Raw genomic sequence first — 26,169 nt, 5'->3', positions numbered from 1 at the left:
TTGATTCTTGATTAGTACGGGTATCAGGGGTTACGGGGAGAAAGCAGGAGAATGGGGTTAGGAAGGAGAGATAGATCAGCCATGATTGAATGGTGGAGTAGACTCGATGGGCCGAATGGCCTAATTCTGCTCCTATCACTTCTGAACATATGAAGAAGGTTGTGTTCCCTCTCCCATGTCCTCAGGCCAACAGCCAAATCTTTCATCTAGTTGGCATTAGGAGTTAGTTGGTTTTCCTGACACCATGACACAAGGTTGTCGAAGATTTTGTTGATGACCTGGCTGTGGTTCAATGGGTGCAGGTGTAGATGGTGTAGATGGTGGAGATGGTGTTGATGGTGTTGATGGTGTTGATGGTGGAGATGGTGTTGATGGTGTGGTGATGGGAGATGGTGGAGATGGTGGAGATGGTGTTGATGGTGGAGATGGTGTTGATGGTGTTGATGGTGTTGATGGTGGAGATGGTGTTGATGGTGGAGATGGTGTTGATGGTGGAGATGGTGTAGATGGTGTTGTGTTGATGGTGGAGATGGTGGTGATGGTGGAGATGGTGGTGATGGTGGAGATGGTGGAGATGGTGGTGATGGTGGTGTGGTGATGGTGTTGATGGTGGAGATGGTGTTGATGGTGGAGATGGTGTTGATGTGATGGTGGAGATGTTGATGGGTGGAGATGGTAGAGATGGTGGAGATGGTGTGTGTGATGGTGGAGATGGTGGTTGATGGTGTTGATGTGGTGGTGGTGATGTGGTTGATGGTGTTGATGGTGTTGATGGTGGAGATGGTGTTGATGGTGGAGATGGTGGAGAAGCTTTGAAATTCATCACCACAGACGGTGGTGGCGACCGATTCATTGGGTATTGATGGTGGGATTCATGATTCTTGATTAGTGTTATCAGGGGTTTGGGGAGAAAGCAGGAGATGGTGAGGATGGGGGAGATGGAGTGATCAGGTGATTGATGGTGGTAGACTCGATGTTGATGGTGGAGATGGTGTTGATGGGTGTGATATGGTGATGGTGTTGATGGGGGTGATGGTATGGATGTTGATGGTGGTGATGGTGGTGATGGTGTTGTTGGTGGAGATGGTGTTGATGGTGGAGATGGTGTTGATGGTGGAGATGGTGGTGATGGTGGTGATGGTGGAGATGGTGTGGAGATGGTGGTGCTGATGGTGTTGATGGTGTTGATGGTGTTGGTGGTGGGAGGATGGTGTTGATGGGTGGAGGATGGTGTTGATGGTGGTGATGGATGTTGGTTTGGTGTGTGGGGTTGATGGTGTTGATGGTGTTAAGGGGATGGCAATTGATGGTGTTGTTGTGGTTTTGTTGTGGGGTGTTGTGTTGTGGTGTTGATGTGTTTTGATGGATGTTGTTTTTTTGGATGGTTTTGATGGTGGGATGGTGTATGTGGTTGATGTTTTGGATGTGTTGATGGTGTTGATGTGTGTGATGGTTTTTGATGGTGTTTTGTGTGGGGTAATGATGGTTGCTGATGGTTGATGGTGTGTGATGTGTGTGATGGTGTTGATGGTGTTGATGGTTGGTGTCAAGCTTGGTGGTTAAATGATTGAATGATGTAGATGTGGTGTGATGGTGGGGTGGATGGGGGGTGTGGGGGGGGATGGTGGTGATGGTGGTTGATGTGTTGATGGTGGATGATGGTTGATGATGGATGGTGTGGATGTGGAGATGGTGTTGATGATGGTGGATGGTGTTGATGGTGTTGATGTGATGGTGTTGATGGTGATGATGGGTGATGATGGTGGTGATGGTGGATGGTGGAGTTGATGGTGGTGATGGTGTTGATGGTGGAGGTGTAATGTGTTGTTGTGGTGGAGATGTGTTGATGGTGGTGGTGATGGTGTGATGGTGATGTGGGTGGGGTGTGTGGTGTTGATGGTGGTGATGGTGTAGATGGTGTTTTGTGTGTTGATGGTGGTGATGGTGGTGATGGTGTAGATGGTGGTGATGGTGTTGATGGTGGAGATGGTGTTGATGGTGTTGATGGTGTTGATGGTGTTGATGGTGGAGATGGGGGAGATGGTGTTGATGGTTGATGGTGGAGATGTGGTTGATGGTGGAGATGGTGTTGATGGTGGAGATGGTGTTGATGGTGTTGATGGTGATGGAGATGATGGTGTTGATGGTGTTGATCCCCAGATCCCGTTGCTCTTCCCCTTTTCCCAACGACGCCATTTAGATAATAATCTGCCTTCCTGTTTTTGCTACCAAAGTGGATAACCTCACATTTATCCGCATTAAACTGCATCTGCCATGCATCTGCCCACTCCTCCAACCTGTCCAAGTAAAGGTGGTCTCATTGTGTAGTAGTTCACAACTGGTATTGGCTTTGTTAAGCTTCTTCAATTTGAAACGGTTCACTTTTAAATGATCAAGAATTATCATTGACCACATATTGGTGGGGGGGGGGGGGCATCAGGATTTTAGAGGTGATTAGGTGCGCTAGTCACTGGGAACCATGGTGTAGATGTGTAGATGGTGTTAATCCTATGATCTTTGTTGATGGTGTTGATGGTGTTGATCCATGTCAGCACTCTGGGGTGTCCCCCAATACCCCTTGGTCCCCTAATTCTGCCCACTAATCTCCTATGTGGGATCTTATCAAATGCTTTCTGGAAGTCCCGGTCCACTCCATCCACTGACTCCCTTCTCCCTTGATGATGTGTTGCAGGTGTGTTCATGTGCCCATCCTCCATGGTGTGGTGGTGGAGATGGTGTCTGATGGTGTTGATGGTGATTGCATGGTGAACTGGTGGAGATTGTGTGTGATGGTGGAGATGTGCTGATGTTTTGAATGTGTTCATGGTGGATCATTGATGTAGATGTGTAAATAGCTGGGTTGATGGTGGAGATGGTGTTGATGGTGTTGATGGTGTTGATGGTGTTGATGGTGTAGATGGTGTTGGTGGTGTTGACGGTGTTGATGGTGTAGATGGTGGTGATGTTGTTGATGGTGTAGATGGTGTTGATGGTGTAGATGGTGTAGATGGTGTTGATGGTGTAGATGGTGTAGATGGTGTTGATGGTGTTGATGGTGTAGATGTGTTGATGGTGGAGATGGTGTTGATGGTGTTGATGGTGGAGATGGTGTTGATGGTGTTGATGGTGGAGATGGTGTTGATGGTGTTGTGTGGTGTTGATGGTGATGGTGATGGTGTTGATGGTGTTGATGGTGTTGATGGTGTTGATGGTGTTGATGGTGTTGTGGTGGTGTTGATGGTGTTGATGGTGTTGATGGTGGAGATGGTGTTGATGGTGTTGATGGTGGAGATGGTGTTGATGGTGTTGATGGTGTTGATGGTGTTGATGGTGTTGATGGTGGAGATGGTGTTGATGGTGGAGATGGTGTTGATGGTGGAGATGGTGTTGATGGTGTTGATGGTGTTGATGGTGTTGATGGTGTTGATGGTGTTGATGGTGTTGATGGTGTTGATGATGGTGTTGATGGTGTTGATGGTGTTGATGGTGTTGATGGTGTTGATGGTGTTGATGGTGGAGATGGTGTTGATGGTGGAGATGGTGTTGGAGATGGTGTTGATGATGTTGGTGGTGTTGATGGTGTAGATGGTTTTGCCCACTCAGGGAGTACAGCATCTGACTGAATACACAACCCTGATGAGCATCAGTGCAGCAAATGTCATCGGCAATCCCCACCTGTTATCAGGCAACTGAACCATCCTATCACCAACTAGATAGCAGTCCTCACCTCTCATCCACCGCATTGAAGACCCTTGGACTATCATCAATTGGACTTTACTGGACTCTGGAGTTTAGAAGGATGAGAGGGGATCTTATTGAAACATATAAGATTATTAAGGGTTTGGACACGCTAGAGGTAGGAAACATGTTCCCAATGTTGGGAGAGTCCAGAACCTGGGGCCACATTTTAAGATTAATGGAGATGAGGAAACACCTTTTCTCACCTTTTCTCACAGAGAGTGGTGAGTCTGTGGAATTCTCTGTCTCTGGGGGCAGTGGAGGCCGGTTCTCTGGATGCTTTCAAGAGAGAGCTAGATAGGGCTCTTAAAGATAGCGGGGTCAGGGAATATGGGGAGAAGGCAGTAACGGGGTACTGGTTGGGGATGACCAGCATGATCATATTGAATGATGGTGCTGGCTCGAAGAGCCGAATGGCCTACTCCTGCGCCTATTATCTATTGACGTTACCTTGCACTGAACATTATTCCCTGTATCCTGTATCTGCACACTGTGAACGGCTCGATTGTAATTCTGTATTTGCTTTCCGCTGACTGGTTAGCACGCAACAAAAAAGCTTTTCACTGTACCTCGGTACACGTGACAATAAACTAAACTGACTAACTAGCCAACTGACTGAGGTCTGCTGCTCAGGAAGTCAAGGGTGGTACTGTGGCACAGCGGTAGGTTCCATCCTGACCTCGGGCGCTGTCTGTACAGAGTTTGTACTCTCATGATGTGACCCGCGTGGGTTTTCTCCGGTGCTCCGGTTTCCTCCCACACTTCGAGGAATGAGGTTTTGCCGCCTTCTATAAATTGTCCTTGCTGTTTGCAAACCAGTCTGTGATACATCCCGATAAGACGCTTTCCACGGAGCATGTGTAGAAGATGGTGCAAGTTGTTGGGGACCTGCCAAACTCCCTCAGCCTTTGATGTTAGAACTCATCGCTAAGTAAAAAAACAAGTGTGGGGGGAAAAAGTGTCAGCTTGGATTAAATGTAAGCACAGGATTCCTACAAACACCTCAGGTAATGGATGTCTAGGAGTCCAATGTGCCTGTAGCCGTCTGCTGTACTGAAACGATTTCAGTTTGTACATGTTCATTTTGACATCAAATCATCCTGATATTATAATGTGATTTGAAATACACGACAGAAGCAGAATGAAATGCAAGACATGGAAACTATGGAATATAGGTTCAGGGCGGCTCGCTGGTGCAGCGGTGGAGTTGCTGCCTCACAGACCACGGGTGCTGTCTGTACGGTGTTTGCACGTTCTCCCCATGACCTGCGTGGGTTTTCTCAGAGATCTTCCGTTTCCTCCCACATTCCAAAGACGTGCAGGTTTGTATATTAATTGGCTCGGTGTAAATTTAAATTGTCCGGTGTGTGTGTAGGATAATGTTAACGTGCGGGGATCACTGGTCGGTGCCGACTTGGTGGAAAGACAATAGACAATAGGTGCAGGAGTAGGCCATTCGGCCCTTCGAGCCAGCACCGCCATTCAATGTGATCATGGCTGATCATCCCCAATCAGTACCCCGTTCCTGCCTTCTTCCCATATCCCCTGACTCAGCTATCTTTAAGAGCCCTATCTAGCTCTCTTTTGAAAGTATCCAGAGAACCGTCCTCCACCACCGGTTCTCTGGATACACTGATTGATTCCACAGACTCACAACTCTCTGTGAGAAAAAGTGTTTCCTCGACTCCGTTCTGGACTCCCCCAACATCGGGAACATGTTTCCTGCCTCTAACTCTTTCTTGAAAGTATCCAGAGAACCTGCCTCCACCGCCCTCTGAGGCAGAGAATTCCACAGACTCACAACACTGTGTTAAAAAGTGTTTCCTCGCCCCCGTTCTAAATGGCTTACCCCTTATTCTTAAACTGTGTGTGGCCCCTGGTTCTGGACTCCCCCAACATCGGGAACATGTTTCCTGCCTCTAGCGTGTCCAAACCCTTAATAATCTTACATGTAATTTTGTTTTTTATTTGTGGCTTTTCAGCATCTGCAGCATTTTACGAATAAATATAATGACCCCGTGACACTATAGAGAATGTTGTGTGTCTCAACATTCTGCGGAGTGGAATAGTTTCAGCCACAGGTTGCTGGATAGAATGCAAGGAATATAAATAGATAGACACAAAGACTGGGACAGAGGGACAGATGGCGTCAAATCTGCGGTAGGTACCGTAGGTGCGAATTCCAAGAAGAAATGGATCATTGATAATTTTGGAAATATAGGTGTAGAATGGACACATAGAGAGAGGCAGACAGCAGAGAGAGACGCAGACCAGGAGAGAGGTAGCTTGGTGTACAGAGGATCAACATACGACAATGTAGATAGTCACAGTGCTGGTGTAACTCAGCGGTGGGTCAGGCAGCATCTGTGGAGAACATGGATAGGTGACGTTTCACAGAGTGCCGGAGTAACTCAGAGGGTCAGGCAGCAAATGTGGAGAACATGGATAGGTGACGTTTCACAGAGTGCTGGAGTAACTCAGCGGGTCAGACAGCATCTGTGGAGAACATGGATAGGTGACGTTTCACAGAGTGCTGGAGTAACTCAGCGGGTCAGACAGCATCTGTGGAGAACATGGATAGGTGACGTTTCACAGAGTGCTGGAGTAACTCAGTGGGTCAGGCAGCATCTGTGGAGAACATCAGTATTTCAGAATGAAGTAGATTTGGAAGCCTTGGGCAAATTGCTTTCTTTATTTTTATTTTTTGAGCATGAGAGATTCTCTGTCCCGCTAGCCTTCTTTCAAAATTTAGCAACTCAAAATGGGGGTGCGTCCTCATTGCTGGGAAATACGGTACTTTACTCAGAGCTTTTGGCTTTTGCTGACTTTATAAAAGTCGACTGGCAGCTTACGGAGAGGACAATCGGCGCATGCGCGGTTTAAGATTTTTTAAAAGCCGACTGACTGCCTACCCTGAGTGATTACTCACGGCACGTGCCTGATCTACATATATAAACACGCACACACAACATAAATGTGCTAATTGACTGAGACTTGTTCAGAAGAGCACAGCAGTTCTTTGAAATGTTTCTATAGAATCCGCCTCCCCCCTACACCCCCCACCCATAACCCACCCCCCCCCCCACCCCCCCCCCCCCCCCCTCCCCCCCCCCCCCCCCCCCCCCCCCCCCCCCCCCCCCAACCCCCCCCCCCCCCCCCCCCCCCACACACACACACACACACACACACACACACACACACACACACACACACACACACACACACACACACACACACACACACACACACACACACACACACACACACACACACACACACCCACCACACCCCAACCCCCCCCCCCCTCCCCCCCTCACCCCCCACAACCCCCCCCCCCCCCCCCCCCCCTGGTCTGCAACATCTCTCTGTACATTACTAAGTCTCCCTAAGAATAAGGGATAAGCCATTTAGAACGGAGACGAGGAAACACTTTTTTCTCACAGAGAGTTGTGAGTCTGTGGAATTCTCTGGAGTTCTCTGGATACTTTCAAGAGAGAGCTAGATAGGGCTCTTAAAGATAGCGGAGTCAGGGGATATGGGAGAGAAGGCAGGAACGGGGTACTGATTGGGGATGATCAGCCATAATCACATTGAATGGCGGTGCTGGCTCGAAGGGCCGAATGGCCGACTCCTGCACCTATTGTCTATTGTCTGGTGTCACCCATACAACTTGTGAACTCACAGAGAGATGTTGAACAACAACATGGTCAGCAGAAACAAACAAGTGGTTTTGTTGTGGGACCCATCAGACAAGAGGGATTTTGACAAGTTAATTACATGCTTCAATTCCATTAATCACATCTGAGGAACAATACAGGAAACAGAGCCAGATATGTTTTTGTCAGTTCTGATCTATTTCCCAAGGTTATTTTGTAATTGGATTACTTTAGTTTGGAGATAGATCGCGGAAACAGGCACTTCGGGCCCCAGCGAGCCCGCGCCCACCAGCGATCCCCGCACGCAACCGGTAGAATGCCATGAAGCTGAAAAGAGTAGATTTACGAGGATGTTGCCAGGACGAGAGGGCCTGAACTACAGGGAGAGGTTGGGGACTGTATCACGACATCTGATCTAGGGCAAGCACAATCAAGGATAAAGATTGGGGAGATGTCAGCCTGGTCCTATTATGAAGCCGCTTTTCAGAAATTCATAAGTGATAGGAGAAGAATTAGGCCATTCGGCCCATCAAGTCTACTCCGCCATTCAATCATGGCTGATCTATCTCTCCCTCCTAACCCCATACTCCTGCCTTCTCCCCATAACCCCTGATACCTGTACTGATCAAGAATCTATCTATCTCTGCTTCAATAGAGAGAGAGCTAGATAGGGCTCTTAAAGATAGATAGGGGATATGGGGAGAAGGCAGGAACGGGCTACTGATTGGGGATGATCAGCCATGTTTACATTAGAATCAGAAACATAGAAAATAGGTGCAGGAGGAGGCCATTCGGCCCTTCGAACCAGCACCGCCATTCATTGTGATCATGGCTGATCATCCCCAATCAATAACCCGTGCCTGCCTTCTCCCCATATCCCTTGATTCCACTAGCCCCTAGAGCTCTATCTAATTGAATGGCAGTGCTGGCTCGAAGGGCCGGATGGCCTACTCCTGCACCTATTGTCTATTGTCTGTTGTCAATATCCACTGACTTGGCCTCGACAGCCTTCTGTGGCAATGAATTCCACAGATTCACCACCCTCTGACTAATGAAATTCCTCCTCATCTTCTTCCTATAGGGACGTCCTTTCATTCTGAGGCTGTGCCCCCTGGACCTAGACTCTCCCACTGGTGGAAACATCCTCTCCACATCCACCCATCCAGGCTTTTGAGGAAGGCTCTACCATAGACATAGAAACATAGAAAGTAGGTGCGAGAGCAGACCACCAGGTCCATCGAGCCCGCACCGCCATTCGCTCATGGCTGAACACTAATCAGACACACTTACCCACTCCCAGTAGACCCCTGACACAGTTATCTTTAAGACTATCTAGCCCTCTCTTGAAAGTATCCAGAGAACCCCGGCCTCCACCCACCCTCTGAGGCAGAGAACCACAGACTCGCACCTCTCTGTGTGAAAAAGTGTTTCCTCATCTCAGTTCTAAATGGGATAAAAACCCAGGTCCAATTCGAAAAAAAAAACCGGGCCCCTGGTTCTGGATTCCCGACCCCAATCTAGGCGATCGACACTTGTCCAGGAGATCACTCAGGTCTTACTATACTAACCATACCTAGGTCCATATCCCTCCCTCTCCAGAGTGTACAAGCCCCTCCATTTATCCCATATGGCAGCTAAAAATCCGGGAATTTACCTTGTAAATATATTTAAAGTTTCTGCTTCCACTGCTCCCTCCTCCTGGCTTGTATTCCATAGAATTGGGAACCACTCCTCTGGGTGAAAAAGTTCTGAATCATCTCAGTTTTAAAAGGGTGATCACATTGCAAAGTCCCCTTGTTTCTAGTCTCCGCGATAAATCAGTGTGCGCTGTTAGTATCATCGTCCCGCCAGCAGCTCTGCCAAGCTACAAAACTGTTGCCATTGGCACTTGCCAAACACAGTTTTGAAGAATTAAGGGGCTGTTTCACGAGATTCGCTCTCCCATTAAAAAAAAAATCCAAAGAGTAAGCAGTTAGAGCCTACGTAGCGGGTTTCGTCGATATGTCAATCGTCTCATTGCAGGAACGCTAATCGGCAAACCTTCGGGGAAACTCGGTAAGCTGGTGAAGATTTTTCAACATGTTGGAAAATGTCCACGAGAGCCCCGAGTACCCACGAGCGGACGTTACCGTAATTCTCCGAGTTCGAATCGGGGGAAAGTCGGGAGAACTCTTGAATTACCTCGTACAGTGGGACAGCCCCTTGACATCCTTATAAATGAGCCTGTTCACCTAGACATTTTGCTTGTCTCTTTATGAAGGTGTGTGCGACCTAAATCTGTATCCCCACTCCAACTCACCGATCAAAACACTGAGAGCCATCTAGATCAACAGCGAATTATACGGCAAGATTATCAGTACTTGATGACTAATTGATACAGAATGGCAATTTATCCCCAATCAAGAATGATATAAATCTATCGTCTTCCACTGTTCAACTCAAGAGCATTTATGTTGGCATTCACAATCGACAGCTGATTGTTATTAATACTTGTTTTTCATATTCTTATTAAAACAATAACAGATTCCAGGATCCCTGCCACATTCTCCACAACATCCTTCAATAAAGCCAAATACTTGCAGCTTATTCCTCTCACTGCCAAATAAGGTATATTATACAATTAAGAAATGGAAGGAAAGTGGGCTCAGTGCATTTGCTTTGTTTAAAACACCACACTGCCTTTTCCAGAATGTTTAAGGACATCACAGTGTCTCAGGGCAGGCGGTCACGGTGGGGCAGCGGTAGAGTTGCTGCCTTACAGCGCTTGCAGCGCCAGAGACCTGGGTTCCATCCCGACTACGGGTGCTGTTTGTACGTTCTCCCCGTGACCCGCGTGGGTTTTCTCCGAGATCTTCGGTTTCCTCCCACACTCCAAAGACATGCAGGTTTGTCGGTTCATTGGCTTGGAGTAAATGCAAATTGCCCCTGGTGTGTGTAGGATAGTGTTAGTGTGCGGGGATCGCTGGTCGGCACAGACCAGGTGGGCCGAAGGGCCTGTTCCCGCGCTGTATCTCTAAACTAAACTAATCTAATCAACTGAGATCTGCTTGAAAAGTGCATAGAGAGGGCGGTGAATCTGTGGAAATCTTTGCCACAGACGGCAGTGGAGGCCAAGTCAGTGGATATTTTTAAGGCAGAGATAGATAGAAAGGTCGGTGGGGGGCGCTGCAAGCCGGCGCCCTGTCAGCAGCGTGTCCGTTTTTTTCTACTTTTTTTGTTTTTTTAGTGTGTTTTAATGTATGTTTTTAATGTTCCTCTGAGCGATTTGTGTGGGGGGTGGTGTGGGGGGGTGAGGGGGAAACCGCTTTGGTCGCCTCCTCCACGGAGAGGCGACTTTTTCCAGGTCGCCTCCCCCGTGGTCTAACAACAAGGATCGGCGCGGCCTTTCCCGGAGACGCGCCTGGGGCTTCAGCGGCGGGCGCAGCATGGACTCTCGGCGTGGAGGGGGCGAGCCCTCGCTGGGGCTTGCCGGAGGGGAGCGCTCCGTTTCGCTGGCCCGTGGCCGCCTGGCAACCTGAAGCCGCGGTTTGCAGAGCTCCAGCTGGCGCGGCGTCTACAGCCCGGGATCCCTCGTGGGGGACCCGGGGGAAGAAGAAGCTCCTGAATGCCGGCCCGCGGCCAACTTCTACCGCAGGGCCCGGCATGGACTTACCAACACCCCTGGAGGGGAGCTTCGACTGCTGGCCCTGCGGTCTGCGGTGCTTCAGGCTGCGGTGCAAATTTAAAATCTTCGACCGCCGGCCTGCGGCCTACACCAGCCTGAAGCCACGGTCTCCGGTGGGGAAGAGCTGATCCTGGACTTACCTTGACTTTTACCTTGTCCTTTTACCATCTGGACGCCCGCAGCAACGGCTGCGGAGGGTTGAGGTCCCCACCACGGGGGAAAATGGAGGAGGACTGGCCAAGTTCTGTTCCTTCCACCACAGTGATGAATGCTGTGGTGGATGTTTGTGTTAAATATTGTATTGTATATCTTTATTGTCATTTCCTGAGTATTCAAATACCCAGAGGAAACAAAAAAATGTTGCTCAACCAGTGTCCATTCAGTGTGCATTAAAAATAAATAGAAATAAAAATACATATATCATGAACAAATTAACACTCTACTAAACATCAACAGGCGTTCCGATCGGCAGCGTCACAACAGTGGCTCTGCTGCAGTGTGTCCAGGTTGGTGGTTGGTGCGCGATACTTTGGCAGGGGGGCTAAGTCCGTTTATCAGTCTTATAGCCTGCGGGAAGAAGCTGAGGAGCATCCTGCTGGTTTTGCATCTAATGCTCCTGTACCTCTTCCCAGATGGCAGGATGGAGAATATGCGATGCGATGGGTGGTAGGGGTCTTTGATGATGGAGATGGCTCTGCTGATACATCTCTTCCTGTATATGTCCAGCAGGAAAGGGAGTGGAGCACCAATAATCCTGCTGGCGGTCTTCACAATCCTGTCTAGTTGGTGCCGTTCGTACGCCTTGCAGCTCCTGAACCAGGAAGTGATGCCGCAGGTTAATGTGCTCTCGATTGTCCCCTATAAAAAGTTCATAGGTGTGTAGTGGGGAGACCTGCTTTACGTAGTCTTCGGAGAGGGTGAAGTCGCTGCTGGGCTCTCTTGACCAGTGCTGTAGTGTTGGTCGTGGACGTCAGGTCATCTGACAGGTGTAGTCCTAGGAACTTCACGCTGCTGACCCTTTCCACATCAGCGCCATCGATGTGCAGAGGTGTATGGTGTTGTTTATTTATTTTAAAATGTATTAAATATTTATTGTGTGGTCTTTATCATTGGACCGCTGCTGACAAATTCATTCCACTTGCACTTTATGTGCAATGTGATGATTAAAACTGATTGATTGATAATGTTTTCATTAGTACGAGTGTCAAGGGTTATGGGGAGACGTTATCTCAAGGAGAATGGGGTTAGGATGGAGAGATAGATCAGCCATGATTGAATGGCAAGACGGGCAGAATGGCCTGGTACTGCTCCTGTCACTTGTGATCTTTCGAGCCCTGGTAGAGTGTGGTTTCCAAACGACCTTGGTCAACATTGCCTTTGGCAGTCATGGCTAGCTCCCTCCCCACCCACCGATCAAAGGCCAATGTCACCCTATTGACATCAATGATCACAGGCTGAACTAATTCACTGAACACAAGGTCATGTCTAACATCACAGAATACTGACCACGACTAACTCTGCCTAACTCACTGATATCTGGTCCCTAAATCACCAATTGACAATAGGCAATAGGTGCAGGAGTAGGCCCTTCGGCCTTTCGAGCCAGCACCGCCATTCATGGCTGATCATGGCTGATCATCCCCAATCAGTACCCCGTTCCTGCCTTCTCCCATATCCTCTGACTCCGCTATCTTAGAGAGCCCTATCTAGCTCTCTCTTGAAAGTATCCAGAGAACCCAAGTTAGATATAGCTCTTGGGGCTAATGGAATCAGGGGATATGGGGAGAAAGCAGGAACGGGATACTGATTGTGGATGATCAGCCATGATCACATTCGTTCAAAGATCAACTTGTCTCTTGAAAGTATCCAGAGAACCGGCCTCCACTGCACCTAACTCACCATCTACTCCAGTTTTGGCCCATACCCTCTTAGCTTATCACATCCAGGTACCTGTTCAAATGTCTTTTAACTCTTGATAGACACAAGATGCTGGAGTAACTCAGCGGGACAGGCAGCACCTCAGGAGAGAAGGAATGGGTGACGTTTCGGGTTGAGACCCTTCTTCAGACTGAACTGTCTGTTTTTTAACTGTTGTTACAGTACCTTTCTACCAATAGACAATAGGTGCAGGAGTCGGCCATTCGGCCCTTCGAGCCAGCACCGCCATTCAATGTGATCGTGGCTGATCATCCCCAATCAGTACCCCGTCCCTGCCTTCTCCCCATATCCCCTGACTCCACTATCTTTAAGAGACCTTTCTCCCAGGATGCAAACTTCAAAGATTGGAGGGCAAACCTTCAAGGTGAGAGGGGCAAACTTCAAAGGAGATGTGCAGGGCAGGATGAGAGGGGGGTGGGTGCCTATAACTCGCTGCCAGGGGTGGTGGTGGAGGCAGATAGGATAGACACACGGCTATGTAGGGAGTGGAGGGTTATGCTTCAAATGCAGGTAGAGGAGTCATCGTGGGCTGAAGGGCCTGTTCCTGTGCTGTACTGTTCTATGCTTCATGTTCTATGCTCTTTGTTACGTGTTAGCTTGCGGGCAACACTGGCAGAGGCAGAGTGCATTTTCTAACTCTAGTTACATCTTGCATTGCATGGCTAATCAGCTGTATTATCATGCTTCAGAAAACTAAGTGCTGGAGGAACTCAGTGGGTCAAGTGGTAAGTGTGGAAGGAATGGACAGATCACGTTTCGGGTCGAGACCCTTCTTTGGACAGATGGTTCTGAACTCTTTCTCAGCTCATAACTGAAGACACACAGAACTGCTGATGCTGGAACCATGAGCAAAGCGCAGTCCTGGTGGAACTCAGCAGGTCAGGCAGCGTCTGTGGAGGGAATGGATCGACGGCGTTTCATCTCGATTCGATTTCGTCATGATTCATCTTCAGTTGAGTTCAGTATAGAAACATAGAAACATAGAAATTAGGTGCAGGAGTAGGCCATTCGGCCCTTTGAGCCTGCACCGCCATTCAATATGATCATGGCTGATCACCCAACTCAGTATCCCGTACCTGCCTTCTCTCCATACCCTCTGATCCCCTTAGCCACAAGGGCCACATCTAACTCCCTCTTAAATATAGCCAATGAACTGTGGCCTCAACTACCCTCTGCGGCAGAGAGTTCCACAGATTCACCATTCTCTGTGTGAAAAAAGTTTTTCTCATCTTGGTTTTAAAGGATTTCCCCCTTATCCTTAAGCTGTGACCCCTTGTCCTGGACTTCCCCAACATCGGGAACAATCTTCCTGCATCTAGCCTGTCCAACCCCTTAATAATTTTGTAAGTTTCTATAAGATCCCCCCTCAATCTTCTAAATTCTAGCGAGTACAAGCCGAGTCGATCCAGTCTTTCTTCATATGAAAGTCCTGACATCCCAGGAATCAGTCTGGTGAACCTTCTCTGTACTCCCTCTATGGCAATAATGTCCTTCCTCAGATTTGGAGACCAAAACTGTATGCAATACTCCAGGTGTGGTCTCACCAAGACCCTGTACAACTGCTGTAGTTTATTGTTGCGTGTACCGAGGTTTTGTTGCGTGCTAACCAGTCAGCGGAAAGACAATACATGATTACAATCGATCCATTCACAGTGTACAGATACATAAGGGAATAACGTTTAGTGCAAGGTAAAGCCAGCAAAGTACGATCAAGGATAGTCCGAGGGTCACCAATGAGGTAGATAGTAGTTCAGGACTACTGCTGTGAAAGACATTGAGATTCAGCCATTCTGTTGTGATTCATGTAGAACCGAGATCTGGTAAAAACTCTAGATTTCCTTCCTGAGTGAACCAAATACATTTGACCAAAATGGTATTCATTTACGGTTAACATTACCGATACGAATTGGTTTTCATACCAGTCGCATTTAATTTTACTTCGGAGTCACGTGAGTGACTACGTGAAGAACCCACCCAGCGCGCAGGCGCGGCATTACGTCAGCAGTGCAACAGCGGCAGCAGCTGGAGCCAGGCTCTCCAGCTGCAGCATAAAGACGAGACCTCAGGTAAGTGCCTTTTTTGTTACAGAGTCGCGCTAGAGAGAATAATGGCCTCTCGCAAGCGACCAGCCAGGAGGACTGCCTGCCCAACTCCACCCGAGGACGGGTCCATAGCGGGACGGCAGCCTCTCGCAGCGGAGGAGCTTTTTCAACGCTCCCGCTCACCCGACACCGAGCCGCCCCCAGTGCTGCAGATTTCAACGCCCCGCACAGGGAGGAAGGCCGACACATAAAACCGACGGCCAACCGGTGTCCTCCGATGAATCGGAGGAACGGGAACTGGAGGGGAGAGCTTCCCCACCGAAAACGGGGGAGGACGCTCGGATCAGCTGCTGCGGTGCAGCTCCTCTTCGCGCCGGCCTGCGGATAAACACCAGCCTGAAGATGCGGCATCTCCCAGGAGGACGGGCTTTGGCCTCCTCCTCTCCACACCCTTCTGTACCTCTATTTCGAGGGCAGTAAGGGAGGCCAGGACTGGGCTGGCCTATCCCAAGGGCAGGCGGAGGATATCGTCAGCATGCCGGGCGTGCCGGAAGAAGAAGAGCTACTGGGTGTAGTGGGCCGATATGGCGGCACCACCAACAACTGGGATGGTGTTGCCACCCAGAATGGCGGCCACTATAAACAGGCTGTCCAACAACCCGCTGCAGGACAAGGCTGTCCAAGCAGGCCCTTGACAATTACATCGCGCCAAAAATTGCGAGGCGCTGAGGGTCAAGACGGTCATGGGCAGATCTGGAACCAGCTGGGGCAGCAAATCAGGGCTCAGGAAGTCAAAATGCAGCGAGTCCTGAAGCTCCACTCAGCAGCCGTCGGCCTTTGCTCGGTCCGTTGGGGATGAAGACCTGACCATACCCCAGCAGGATGCCCTCGCACTGATGTGCAGCACCACATATGAGCTAAATAACCTACGGCGGGACAACATCATGCCTGCCCTCAACCCAACATATGCCGGCCTCTGTAAAGCTCCAGCGCCCGAAAGGGACAGGCGCTGCTATTTTGTGTGCGGATCTGGCCAAAAGGCTCAAGGAGTTGGAAGAGGCGGCAAAACCAGTAGGCCTCATGAGGGCAGGGCCAGGACCGAGCAGGGTGAAGACACCCAGTTGGCAGCACGCCTCGGCAGCCACCAGCAGGTACCGAGCTGGTGAAAGCCTGGTGACCACCTCCCACTACCCCCAGTGCTCTTTTTTAGAGCGGGGCCCAGGGCGGAGCCGTGGGAAGATGCGCCGCCCCACCGCAGCACCAACACGGACAACCTTGGGCCAGACCCACCGGAAACGACCCCACAAGTGAACATGGAGGTAGGTGGGTCTGGTTCCTGTCAACATACACAGACAAAGGGTGTAGTATTAACAGGGGGACGTTTGAGGTTCTTCAAGCATGTTTGGTGCTCCCTTACTAACAATAAGTTTATACTCAACAGTATTAGTGGATACAAAATTGAGTTCAAACCAGGCGTAGAACCGCCAGTTCAGCACATGCCCCAAAGGGTGTTCCTTCCCTCGGCAGTTGAGAAGGTAGAAGGACAAGCTGAACTTGATCGGCTCGTGGCTAAAGGCATCATAGAAATGACCACACACGAGCCGCAAGAATTTGTATCAAATATTTTTCTCAAAACCAAAAAAGATGGTGGATGTCGCATTATTATTGATCTGACGTCACTCAATCAGTCTGTTGAGTATCAACATTTCAAAATGGAGACATTTGTCACTGCCAGACAACTGATCTCCAAGGGATACTACATGGCAAGCATAGATATCAAAGATGCTTACTATTTGGTACCCATTCATAAAGATTACTTTAAATATCTGAAATTTATCTGGAGGGGCCAGCTATGGCAGTACCGAGCTTTGCCCAATGGTTTAACGACAGCTCCCAGACTATTTACGAAAATTCTTAAAGTGGCCATGAAGAAATTGAGAGAACTAAAACATTTAGTTGTGGCCTATCTGGACGATGTTCTCATATTAGGAAGAACACGGGAACAAGCTGTCGCAGGAGTGTTAGCCACTAAACAACTCCTTGAAACTTTGGGTTTTATCCTTCACCCAGATAAATCAATATTGGAGCCTACTACTAACATGGATTACTTAGGGTTCACTATTGACACGATTCACATGACTGTCACTCTGCCCAGAAACAAAACAGTTTCACTCATTGAAGCTTGTAGCCATTTAATTGCTACACCGCAACCTAGAATACGGCATGTAGCCAGAGTTATTGGCTCTATAGTAGCAGCATTTCCGGCTGCCCAACATGGGCCCTTGCATTATCAAAATCTACAAAGAGCAAGGACTCATGCATTACGCCTTCATAGGGGGCATTATGATCGCAAAATGGATTTACCCGCTGAAGCCAAATCAGAACTTCAGTGGTGGGTTGACAACATTTGGCACAGTCACAGTCCTATCGCCGTAACCAATCCTAACATAACCATTGCAACGGATGCCAGTGCTTTAGGCTGGGGAGCTACTAACTCCATAGACAGCACAGGTGGCAGATGGACTAACTCAGAGGCATCGCTACTACAATCACTGGGCATTAACTTTTTTGGAAATGCTCGCCGCCTTTTATGGGGCTAAAAGCATATGCATCTGATATGCGGCACGTGCATGTTAGAATTATGATCGACAACACTACGCAGTATCTTATATCCAGCACATGGGTGGCATTAAATCAGTATCATGCGACAAATTAACTGCTATAATCTGGCAATGGTGTGTCGAGAGACATATTTGGCTATCAGCTGCCTATTTACCAGGCAAGCTAAATTTAGTGGCGGACACCAGGTCACGAAAATTCAACGACAACATCGAATGGATGTTGGACCCAAAATTATTTGCTAAAATTGTCAAGCAATATGGTACGCCAGATATAGATTTGTTTGCGTCTAGGTTAAATCACCAACTACCCATGTATGTGGCTTGGGAACCAGACCCAGAGGCAGCAGCGGTAGATGCCTTCACGCTGGGATTGGGGAAATTTCTTTTTCTATGCTTTCCCCTCCCTTCTGCCTCATCGGTCGGGTACTCCAGAAAATGCAGGCAGACTCAGCCTCTGGCATTCTGGTTGTGCCCGACTGGCCTCCCCACCCATGGTTCCCAATGTCCCACGACATGGTGGTAGAGACACCAATGGTCCTTCAACACCACCCCCAATTATTGACTCACCCGGTAACTGGCATTAGCCATCCATGCCACCAAAAATTGAAACTCCTGGTTTCCAGATTTTGAACAGGCCCTCCCGGGGGTTGCGGTTATCAGACAGAACAATCACCACCATGTCGGCATCCCTGCGAGTTTTCCACCAAGAAACAGTACCTGACCTTCATCAGGAAATGGGAACAGTACTGTCGGGACGCAGGGACATCCTACAAGACGGCTTCGATCTCGGATGTGCTGGAGTTCCTGGCCCACCTGCACCATGATCTCAAGATGAGCTACAGTGCCATCAATACGGCTCGGAGCGCACTGTCCGCATACCTCATGCCGATAGAACAGCATAGTGTGGGATCCCACCCTCTGGTCATCAGACTCCTTAAGGGGATCTTTAATACCAAACCCCCTCCACCTAGATACACTCACATCTGGGATGTGAGTGTAGTTCTGACACACAACTTCGAGGTTGGCCTCCGGTGGGATCCCTGAGCCTGGAACAGGCCACTTATAAAACCCTCATGCTCATGGCGCTTGTCTCAGCTCAAAGGGTTCAGTCGCTCCATCAGCTAAATCTGAACTACATGGTGACCACCCCAGATACCATTACTTTCACCATGCCGGGGGTTGGTAAAACAAAGTAGACCAGGTACATCAAACTCCCCGTTGATCTTCCGGATTTACCCTCCAGAACCTTAGGGCTGTGTGTGTGGTGACCCACCTTCATCATTATCTAGACACAACCTAAACGCTTAGAGGGAGAGAGAAAGGCATTTATGGTTAGCCACAGAAAGCCTTTTGGACGGGTAACCAGCCAAACATTATCCAGATGGTTGAAACAGGTCCTCAGCATGGCAGGGATTAACACCAATGTTTTTAAATCCCATTCAACCAGGGGCAGCGTCCACCTCAGCGGCGGATAGGATCAGGTTCCCCTAGACCACATCCTCAGAGCAGCGGGATGGTCAAGGGAATCGTCATTTCAACGATTTTTACAGGAACCGCTGATGGAACAGGACTTCTCTTTGCGGATCCCATTTTAAAAAACCGCAAAGTTATGATTTCACCCATGGGAGCTATTTTTTTGTTATAGTTAATAAATATTTCTTTTATAACTAAACAAACTTGTTGGTCTTTAGTACCACTTCCTCCCTCATGATCAGCGGCAGTGAGTGATATAACTGTTACAATCGTTTCCAAATCACAGACCTTTTGAAGTCTTCACGTAGGGACTCACGTTACTCCAAGTAAAATAGTAAGATTAAACGAGTACTTACCAGTACGAAGTTTGATCTGTTTTATGAGGAGTTAGTAGTTGAGGACTTACTGCCCTCCGCTCCCACCCTCATTATTATAGATCAATTCATGGACTAATGTCTCGTTGGTCTTTACTATCTTTACTTTCAACTAGTGTCTATCTGTGATTCCACACCGCTGCTTGGAAGTATGCCCGCGCCCTGCGCGCTGGGTGGGTTCTTCACCGTAATCCCTCATCGTAACTCCTTAACATTACCGATCAAACTTCGTTTTGGTACCAGTACTCATTTAATTAATTGTACTTAAATTCCAATTTTCTATGGGAGGCCTCAAAATCATGCTGCTTATCTAAAAGGAATCTAAGTGCTTATGTATTATGTTCTCCAGAGAATGACCCCCTCCCCCCCCCCCCCCCCCCCCCCCCCCCCCCCCCCCCCCCCCCCCCCCCCCCCCCCCCCCGAGGTGTGTGCCTCTGTACTGCTTAATTTGGCGGGACCTGAACCAATGAATCATGCTGACAACTTCACTTTTGCTCCTGCTGTTTTGGAAGATGACGGTCAGGTCAGAGTGCCTGCTGAAACAATCGACAACCCTGCGGTTTTGATCAGAAAGTTCAGAGAGCTGTGTGACCTACCCTCTAACCACATTATTGAAATGACCACATTTTATGCTTGTTTACAGCTGATCGACGAACCAATGGAACAATTTATCAGCGTATTGAATCACATGGCTGCATGCTGTCGCTTTCGGGATTTTACAGGATTAACTCACCCGAGATAAACTGGTGGGAGGCAGCTTGACAGCAAACTGCCAAGTGAGCTTCTTTGAAACACTGATTTAACCCTAGAGCAAGCTGAACATGCCTGTCGTATTTCTGAGATAACGTCTCCCCATACTGACTCTGTGCCCTCCAGTCAACGTTCACAGCATAGTGTTAATCTTACAGACCTCTCCCCTCACAACCCCCCGCACTGGGTCTGCAGCTCATTGTCAAAATTGCAACTATTTCCATGCCATGGGTCGTCAATTCTGTGCTGCCTATGGGAAAACCTGTAATTTCCGCAAGAAATTAAACCACTTTGCTCGGTGCTGCCGTTCCCGTGTGACTCCTGCAGCTTCAAGGATGAACCTGCACCTGCTTCAACATGAGCTTAGTGACAACGTCTTCCAAGAGCCAGACTCGCAATCCCCCGCACCGCTCTCAGAGAATACAGATACCAGTTCTGCCATCTACTCTCTCCTCCCTTCATCTAACGAGCAACTTGACACTGAGGTAACCATGTTTGTGAATAAGAGGCCTTTGATCGCTAAGGTAGACACTGGCGCCAAATGCAACGTCATATCATTAAGGGAGTTAAAAAAAATCTGTAATGTTGAACATATTGACAAGGCCTCCGCAACGCTTCGGGCTTACGGGGGAGAAGTTCTACACCCATTTGGACAAGCTGGTTTAAAGTCCACCATCGATGAACAGACCCGTACCTTACAGTTTTATATTGTTAAGTGAGATTCAGAGACTTTGCTCGGTATCATTGCATGTCACGATCTAGGCCTGGTTTACTTTGGCCGCGCGATCCACAAACTCTGTCTTGCTGACGGGCCCACTCAACAGCTACTCTCAATGCAAAGAACTGTTTAACGATGAGCTTGGTAAGTTGCCTATCAAATACCACATTGCTGTTGATCCCAAAGTCACTCCTGTGGTCATCGTGTTCCATGTGCCATGCGTGACCGAATACACAATGAACTCAAGAGCATGGTCTCCATCGGTGTTATTGCAGAAGTTACTGACCCGTCTGGCTGGGTTCCACCATGGTTGTTGCAACAAAGAAAAACATGGAGTAGATTCATATATCTGCATCAGACCTTAACACTGCCATTAAACGCCTGCATTACCCAATGTGAACAACAGAAGAAGTTGCTGCCCAGATAGGCAACGCAGCAGTATTCTCTTTTCTGGATGCCAAAAGCTCGTTTTGGCAGATGCCACTGGACCCAGATACGTCCAATCCCACTTCTGACACCATGTAATGAGTCAAGACTAACACACGTCAAGATACAACACATACTTATTAAACCTACATACAGCAAGGATATGCAGTCATCACATCTCCGAGCTGCTACTCATTTCTGACTAGCGTAAGCAGGCTCTAGATAATATAAAGTACATAGTAGGTGGAATCACTACTAACAAACACGAAAATTGGCTAGTATGAAATAGCCAATCTACAGACTGCTGGAAGGGTCCCAACCCGAAACGTCACCTATCCATGTTCTCCACAGATGCTGCCTGACCCGCTGAGTTACTCCATCACTCTGTGAAACGTCACCTACCCATGTTCTCCCCAGATGCTGCCTGACCCGCTGAATTCTCCCACTCTGTGAAAGATCCATGTTCTCCACAGATGCTGCCTGACCCCTGAGTGACTTACTCTGCGAAACGTCACCATCCATGTTTTTGTGATTTGAATTAAATGTTGTCTCTGTGAAACGTGGCTAAATATGTGTAGAAGGCACTTTAGGGTTTACATTAGGGTCGGCTTTGATAAACAGCCAATATTTCCAATAAAAAGATTTCACTTTACTAAATTTGCCAAATGGCATTGATTTTAAGTGATCGTTACTAACTCTTTTAAACAGAAGGACCCCTTCAAGCTGTGAAGGATGCAGAGAACGGACACAAAGATACATGGCATTGTTAGACACAAAATGCTGGAGTAACTCAGCGGGTCAGGCAGCCTCTGGAGAGAAGGAATGGGTGACGTTTCGGGTCGAGACCCTTCTTCAGATTGAGAGTCAGGGGAGAGGGAAAGAAGAGATATAGATGGTGATATAGAGAGATACAGAACAATGAATGAAAGATAGATCAGTACGGGTGTCAGGGGTTATGGGGAGAAGGCAGGAGAATGGGGTTAGGAGGGAGAGATAGATCAGCCATGATTGAATGGCGGAGTAGACTTGGTAGGCTGAATGGCCTAATTCTGCCATTTTTCCTTAAGACCTTATAAACATGCTATGCAAAAAAGTGAACGATGAGAAAGGAAACATGCCATTGTTAGCTGTGGCCCAGATGAGAACGAGTTCAGGTCATGAGACTCAACAAGACGATTTTGATGCTGGTATGACTTGGGTGGGCGAGGAATGGAGAGACAGGGGATGCTACTGGTAGTAAGCTGCCCAAGCAGAGATGATTTACGAGGGTGTTGCCAGGACTTGGGTGCCTGAGCTACAGAGAGAAGTTGGGCACGTTGCGACTCTATTCCTTGGAGCGCAGGAGGACGAGGGGTGATCTCATACAGATGAACTCATGAGAGGAATAGATCGGGTAGATCAGGTTGGAGAATTCTGAACCAGAGGACATACGTTTAAGGTGAGGGGGGAAAGATTGAATAGGAATCTGAGGGGTAACCTTTTCACACATAGTGGGGTGGGTGTATGGTACGAGCTGCCAGAGGAGGTAGTTGAGGCTGGGACTATCGCAATGTTTAAGAAACATTTGGACAGGTACATGGATAGGTCAGGTTTGAAGGGATATGGGCCAAATGCAGGCAGGTGGGACTAGTGTAGATGGGGCTTGTTGGTTGGTGGGGGCACGTTGGGCCTATTTCCACACTGTTTCACACTATAAAAGCAGCACTGTGGCACAGCGGTAGAGTTGCTGCCTTACAGTGCCAGAGTGTGCGGACTTTGTACGTTCTTCCCGTGACCTGCATGGGTTTTCTCCAAGATCTTCGCTTTCCTTCCTCACTCCAAAGACGTACAGGTTTGTAGGCTAATTGGTTTGGTGTAAATGTAAGATTGCCCCCAGTGTGTGTAGGATAGTGTTAATATGCGGGGATCATTGGTTGGCACGGACTTGGTGGGCCGAAGGGCCTGTTTCACCCCTAAGAATAAGGGGTAAGCCATTTAGAACGGAGACGAGGAAAGACTTTTTCCACACAGAGAGTGGTGAGTCTGTGGAATTCTCTGCCTCAGAGGGCGGTGGAGGCCGGTTCTCTGGATACTTTCAAGAGAGAGGGCTCTTAAAGATAGCGGAGTCAGGGGATATGGGGAGAAGGCAGGAACGGGGTACTGATTGGGGATGATCAGCCATGATCACATTGAATGGCGGTGCTGGCTCGAAGGGCCGAATGGCCTACTCCTGCACCTGTTGTCTATTATCTATAGTTTCCACACTGTATCTCAAGATTCAATATTCAAGAGAGTTTATTGTCATGTGTCCCTGATAGGACAATGAAATTCTTGCTTTGGTTCAGCCCAACAGAACATAGTAGGCATGACTACAGAACAGATCAGTGTGTCCATATAGCATTATATAAATATATACACACATGAATAAACTAAACTAAACTCTAAGATTACTTAGTCTGACTTTATTGATCTTAGAGATGAATGTGACCCTCCATACGTAAATGGAGAACATTTGAAGCCTTACTTCTCCCAGCAACAGATGTAAACAACGGCTGTGAGATGAGGCAGCATTGGCTCTGTTAGAATATAAGGTGTACCTGTGACGTTGTATAAAGATGATAAGATCTCGCAGTACCGTTCGAGCAGGGACGTGAGCAATGACGCAATGCAGGGCAGGGCTACCTGTGAAGGGAAAGAAAAGATTCACACAGTCACACATCTCGGAAACAGGCCCTTCGGCCCAACTCCTCCATGCCAACCAACATGCCCAATCTACAGTACCATCTGTCAATGTTCGGCATATCTTATAGAAACTTACAAAATTCTTAAGGGGTTGGACAGGCTAGATGCAGGAAGATTATTCCCGATGTTGGGGAAGTCCAGAACAAGGGGTCACAGTTTAAGGATAAGGGGGAAGTCTTTTAGGACCAAGATGAGGAAAACATTTTTATTCACACACAGAGAGTGGTGAATCTGTGGAATTCTCTGCCACAGAAGGTAGTTGAGGCCACAGTTCATTGGCTATATTTAAGAGGGAATTAGATGTGGCCCTTGTGGCTAAAGGGATCAGGGGGTATGGAGAGAAGACAGGTACAGGATACTGAGTTGGATGATCAGCCATGATCATATTGAATGGCAGTGCAGGCTCGAAGGGCCAAATGGCCTACTCCTGCACCTAATTTCTATGTTTCTATGATACCTTCAGGTAATTATGGACCTGAGACTCAAGGATCACATTGTACATCAATGCCGTTGTGTCTTTCCATTAATGATCATCCAAAGTCATGACTGGGGAATGGTCAAATGCAATATTCTCTCCGTCATTTATTTTTCTGTAAAATAACTTTCTAAACTTCTAAATCTTCTAAATATAAGGTTATTAAGGGTTTGGCCACGCTCGAGGCAGGAAACATGTTCCCGATGTTGGGGGAGTCCAGAACCAGAGGCCACAGTTTGAGAATAAGGCCCCTTAGTGAGACCACACCTGGAGTATTGTGTGCAGTTTTGGCCCCCTAATTTGAAGAAGGACATTCTTGTTATTGAGGGAGTGCAGCGTAGGTTCACCAGGTTAATTCCCGGGATGGCGGGACCGTCATATGCTGAGAGAATGGAGCGGCTGGGCTTGTACACTCTGGAGTTTAGAAGGATGAGAGGATATCTTATTGAAACGTATAAGATTATTAAGGGTTTGGACACGCTAGATGCGGGAACCATGTTCCCGATGTTGGGGGAGTCCAGAACCAGGGGCCACAGTTTAAGAATAAGGGGTAAGCTATTTAAAACAGAGACGAGGAAACACTTTTTCTCACAGAGAGTTGTGAGTCTGTGGAATTCTCTGGAGGCGGGTTCTTTGGATACTTTCAAGAGAGAGCTAGATAGGGCTCTTAATGATAGCGGAGTCAGGGGATATGGGGAGAAGGCAGGAACGGGGTACTGATTGTGGATGATCAGCCATGATCACATTGAATGGCGGTGCTGGCTCGAAGGGCCGAATGCCCGACTCCTGCACCTATTGTCCATAAACCCAAACATCAGTTGAGTCAAAGTGTCAGAAGAGGGCAGTTGCTATTTTCAGTCAGATGACAGAATCATAACTGGTTCTCCATCTGGGAAACATGAAAACTGAGAATTATTCAAGTATGAAATAAAACACATGTTAAGAATGCACAAAGGTACACAAAATTGCTGGAGAAACTCAATGGGTGCAGCAGCATCTATGGAGCGAAAGTCTGAAGAAGGGTTTCGGCCCGAAACGTCGCCTATTTCCTTCGCTCCATAGACGCTGCTGCACCCGCTGAGTTTCTCCAGCAATTTTGTGTACCTTCGATCTTCCAGCATCTGCGGTTCCTTCTTGAACACTGTTAAGAATGCACAGTGGGTCAGGCAGCATCTCTGTAGTTGACGTACAGTGGCTTGCAAATGTATTCATACCCCTTGAACTTTTCCACATTTTGTCACGTTACAACCACAAACGTAAAAGTATTTTATTGGGATTTTATGTGATAGACCAACACAAAGTGGCGCATAATTGTGAAGTGGAAGGAAAACGATACATGGTTTTCAAATTTGTTTACACACACATGCACACACACACACACACTATGTTTCTATGTTTCTATGTCACGGGGAGAACGTACAAACTCCTTACAGACAGCACTCGTAGTCGGGATGGAACCCGGGTCTCCGACGCTGCAAGCGCTGTAAGGCAGCAACTCTACCGCTGCCCCACCGTGACTGCCCTGTTATCCAGTTTAGTTCATTTAATATTGTTACGTGGAACATTTTTGTTG

The 26,169-nt window shown here is 48.1% G+C and overlaps 1 protein-coding gene across 1 annotated transcript in view; it reads right to left on the bottom strand.

The window, feature by feature from the left end:
* The window catches only part of LOC129696112 (corticotropin-releasing factor receptor 2), a 139,417-nt gene that overhangs the window by 86,490 nt on the left and 26,758 nt on the right, over positions 1-26,169 (bottom strand). The window contains exon 2 of the mRNA XM_055633575.1: positions 23,977-24,061. Coding sequence (XP_055489550.1) covers positions 23,977-24,061 — 85 coding nt within the window. The remainder of the gene's footprint in view (positions 1-23,976; positions 24,062-26,169) is intronic.

The sequence above is a fragment of the Leucoraja erinacea genome, chromosome 4, assembly GCF_028641065.1.
Source record: "Leucoraja erinacea ecotype New England chromosome 4, Leri_hhj_1, whole genome shotgun sequence".
Lineage (NCBI taxonomy): Eukaryota > Metazoa > Chordata > Chondrichthyes > Rajiformes > Rajidae > Leucoraja > Leucoraja erinaceus.
Note: the sequence above shows the minus strand (reverse complement) of the source record. Positions and strands in the feature narration are given on the sequence as shown.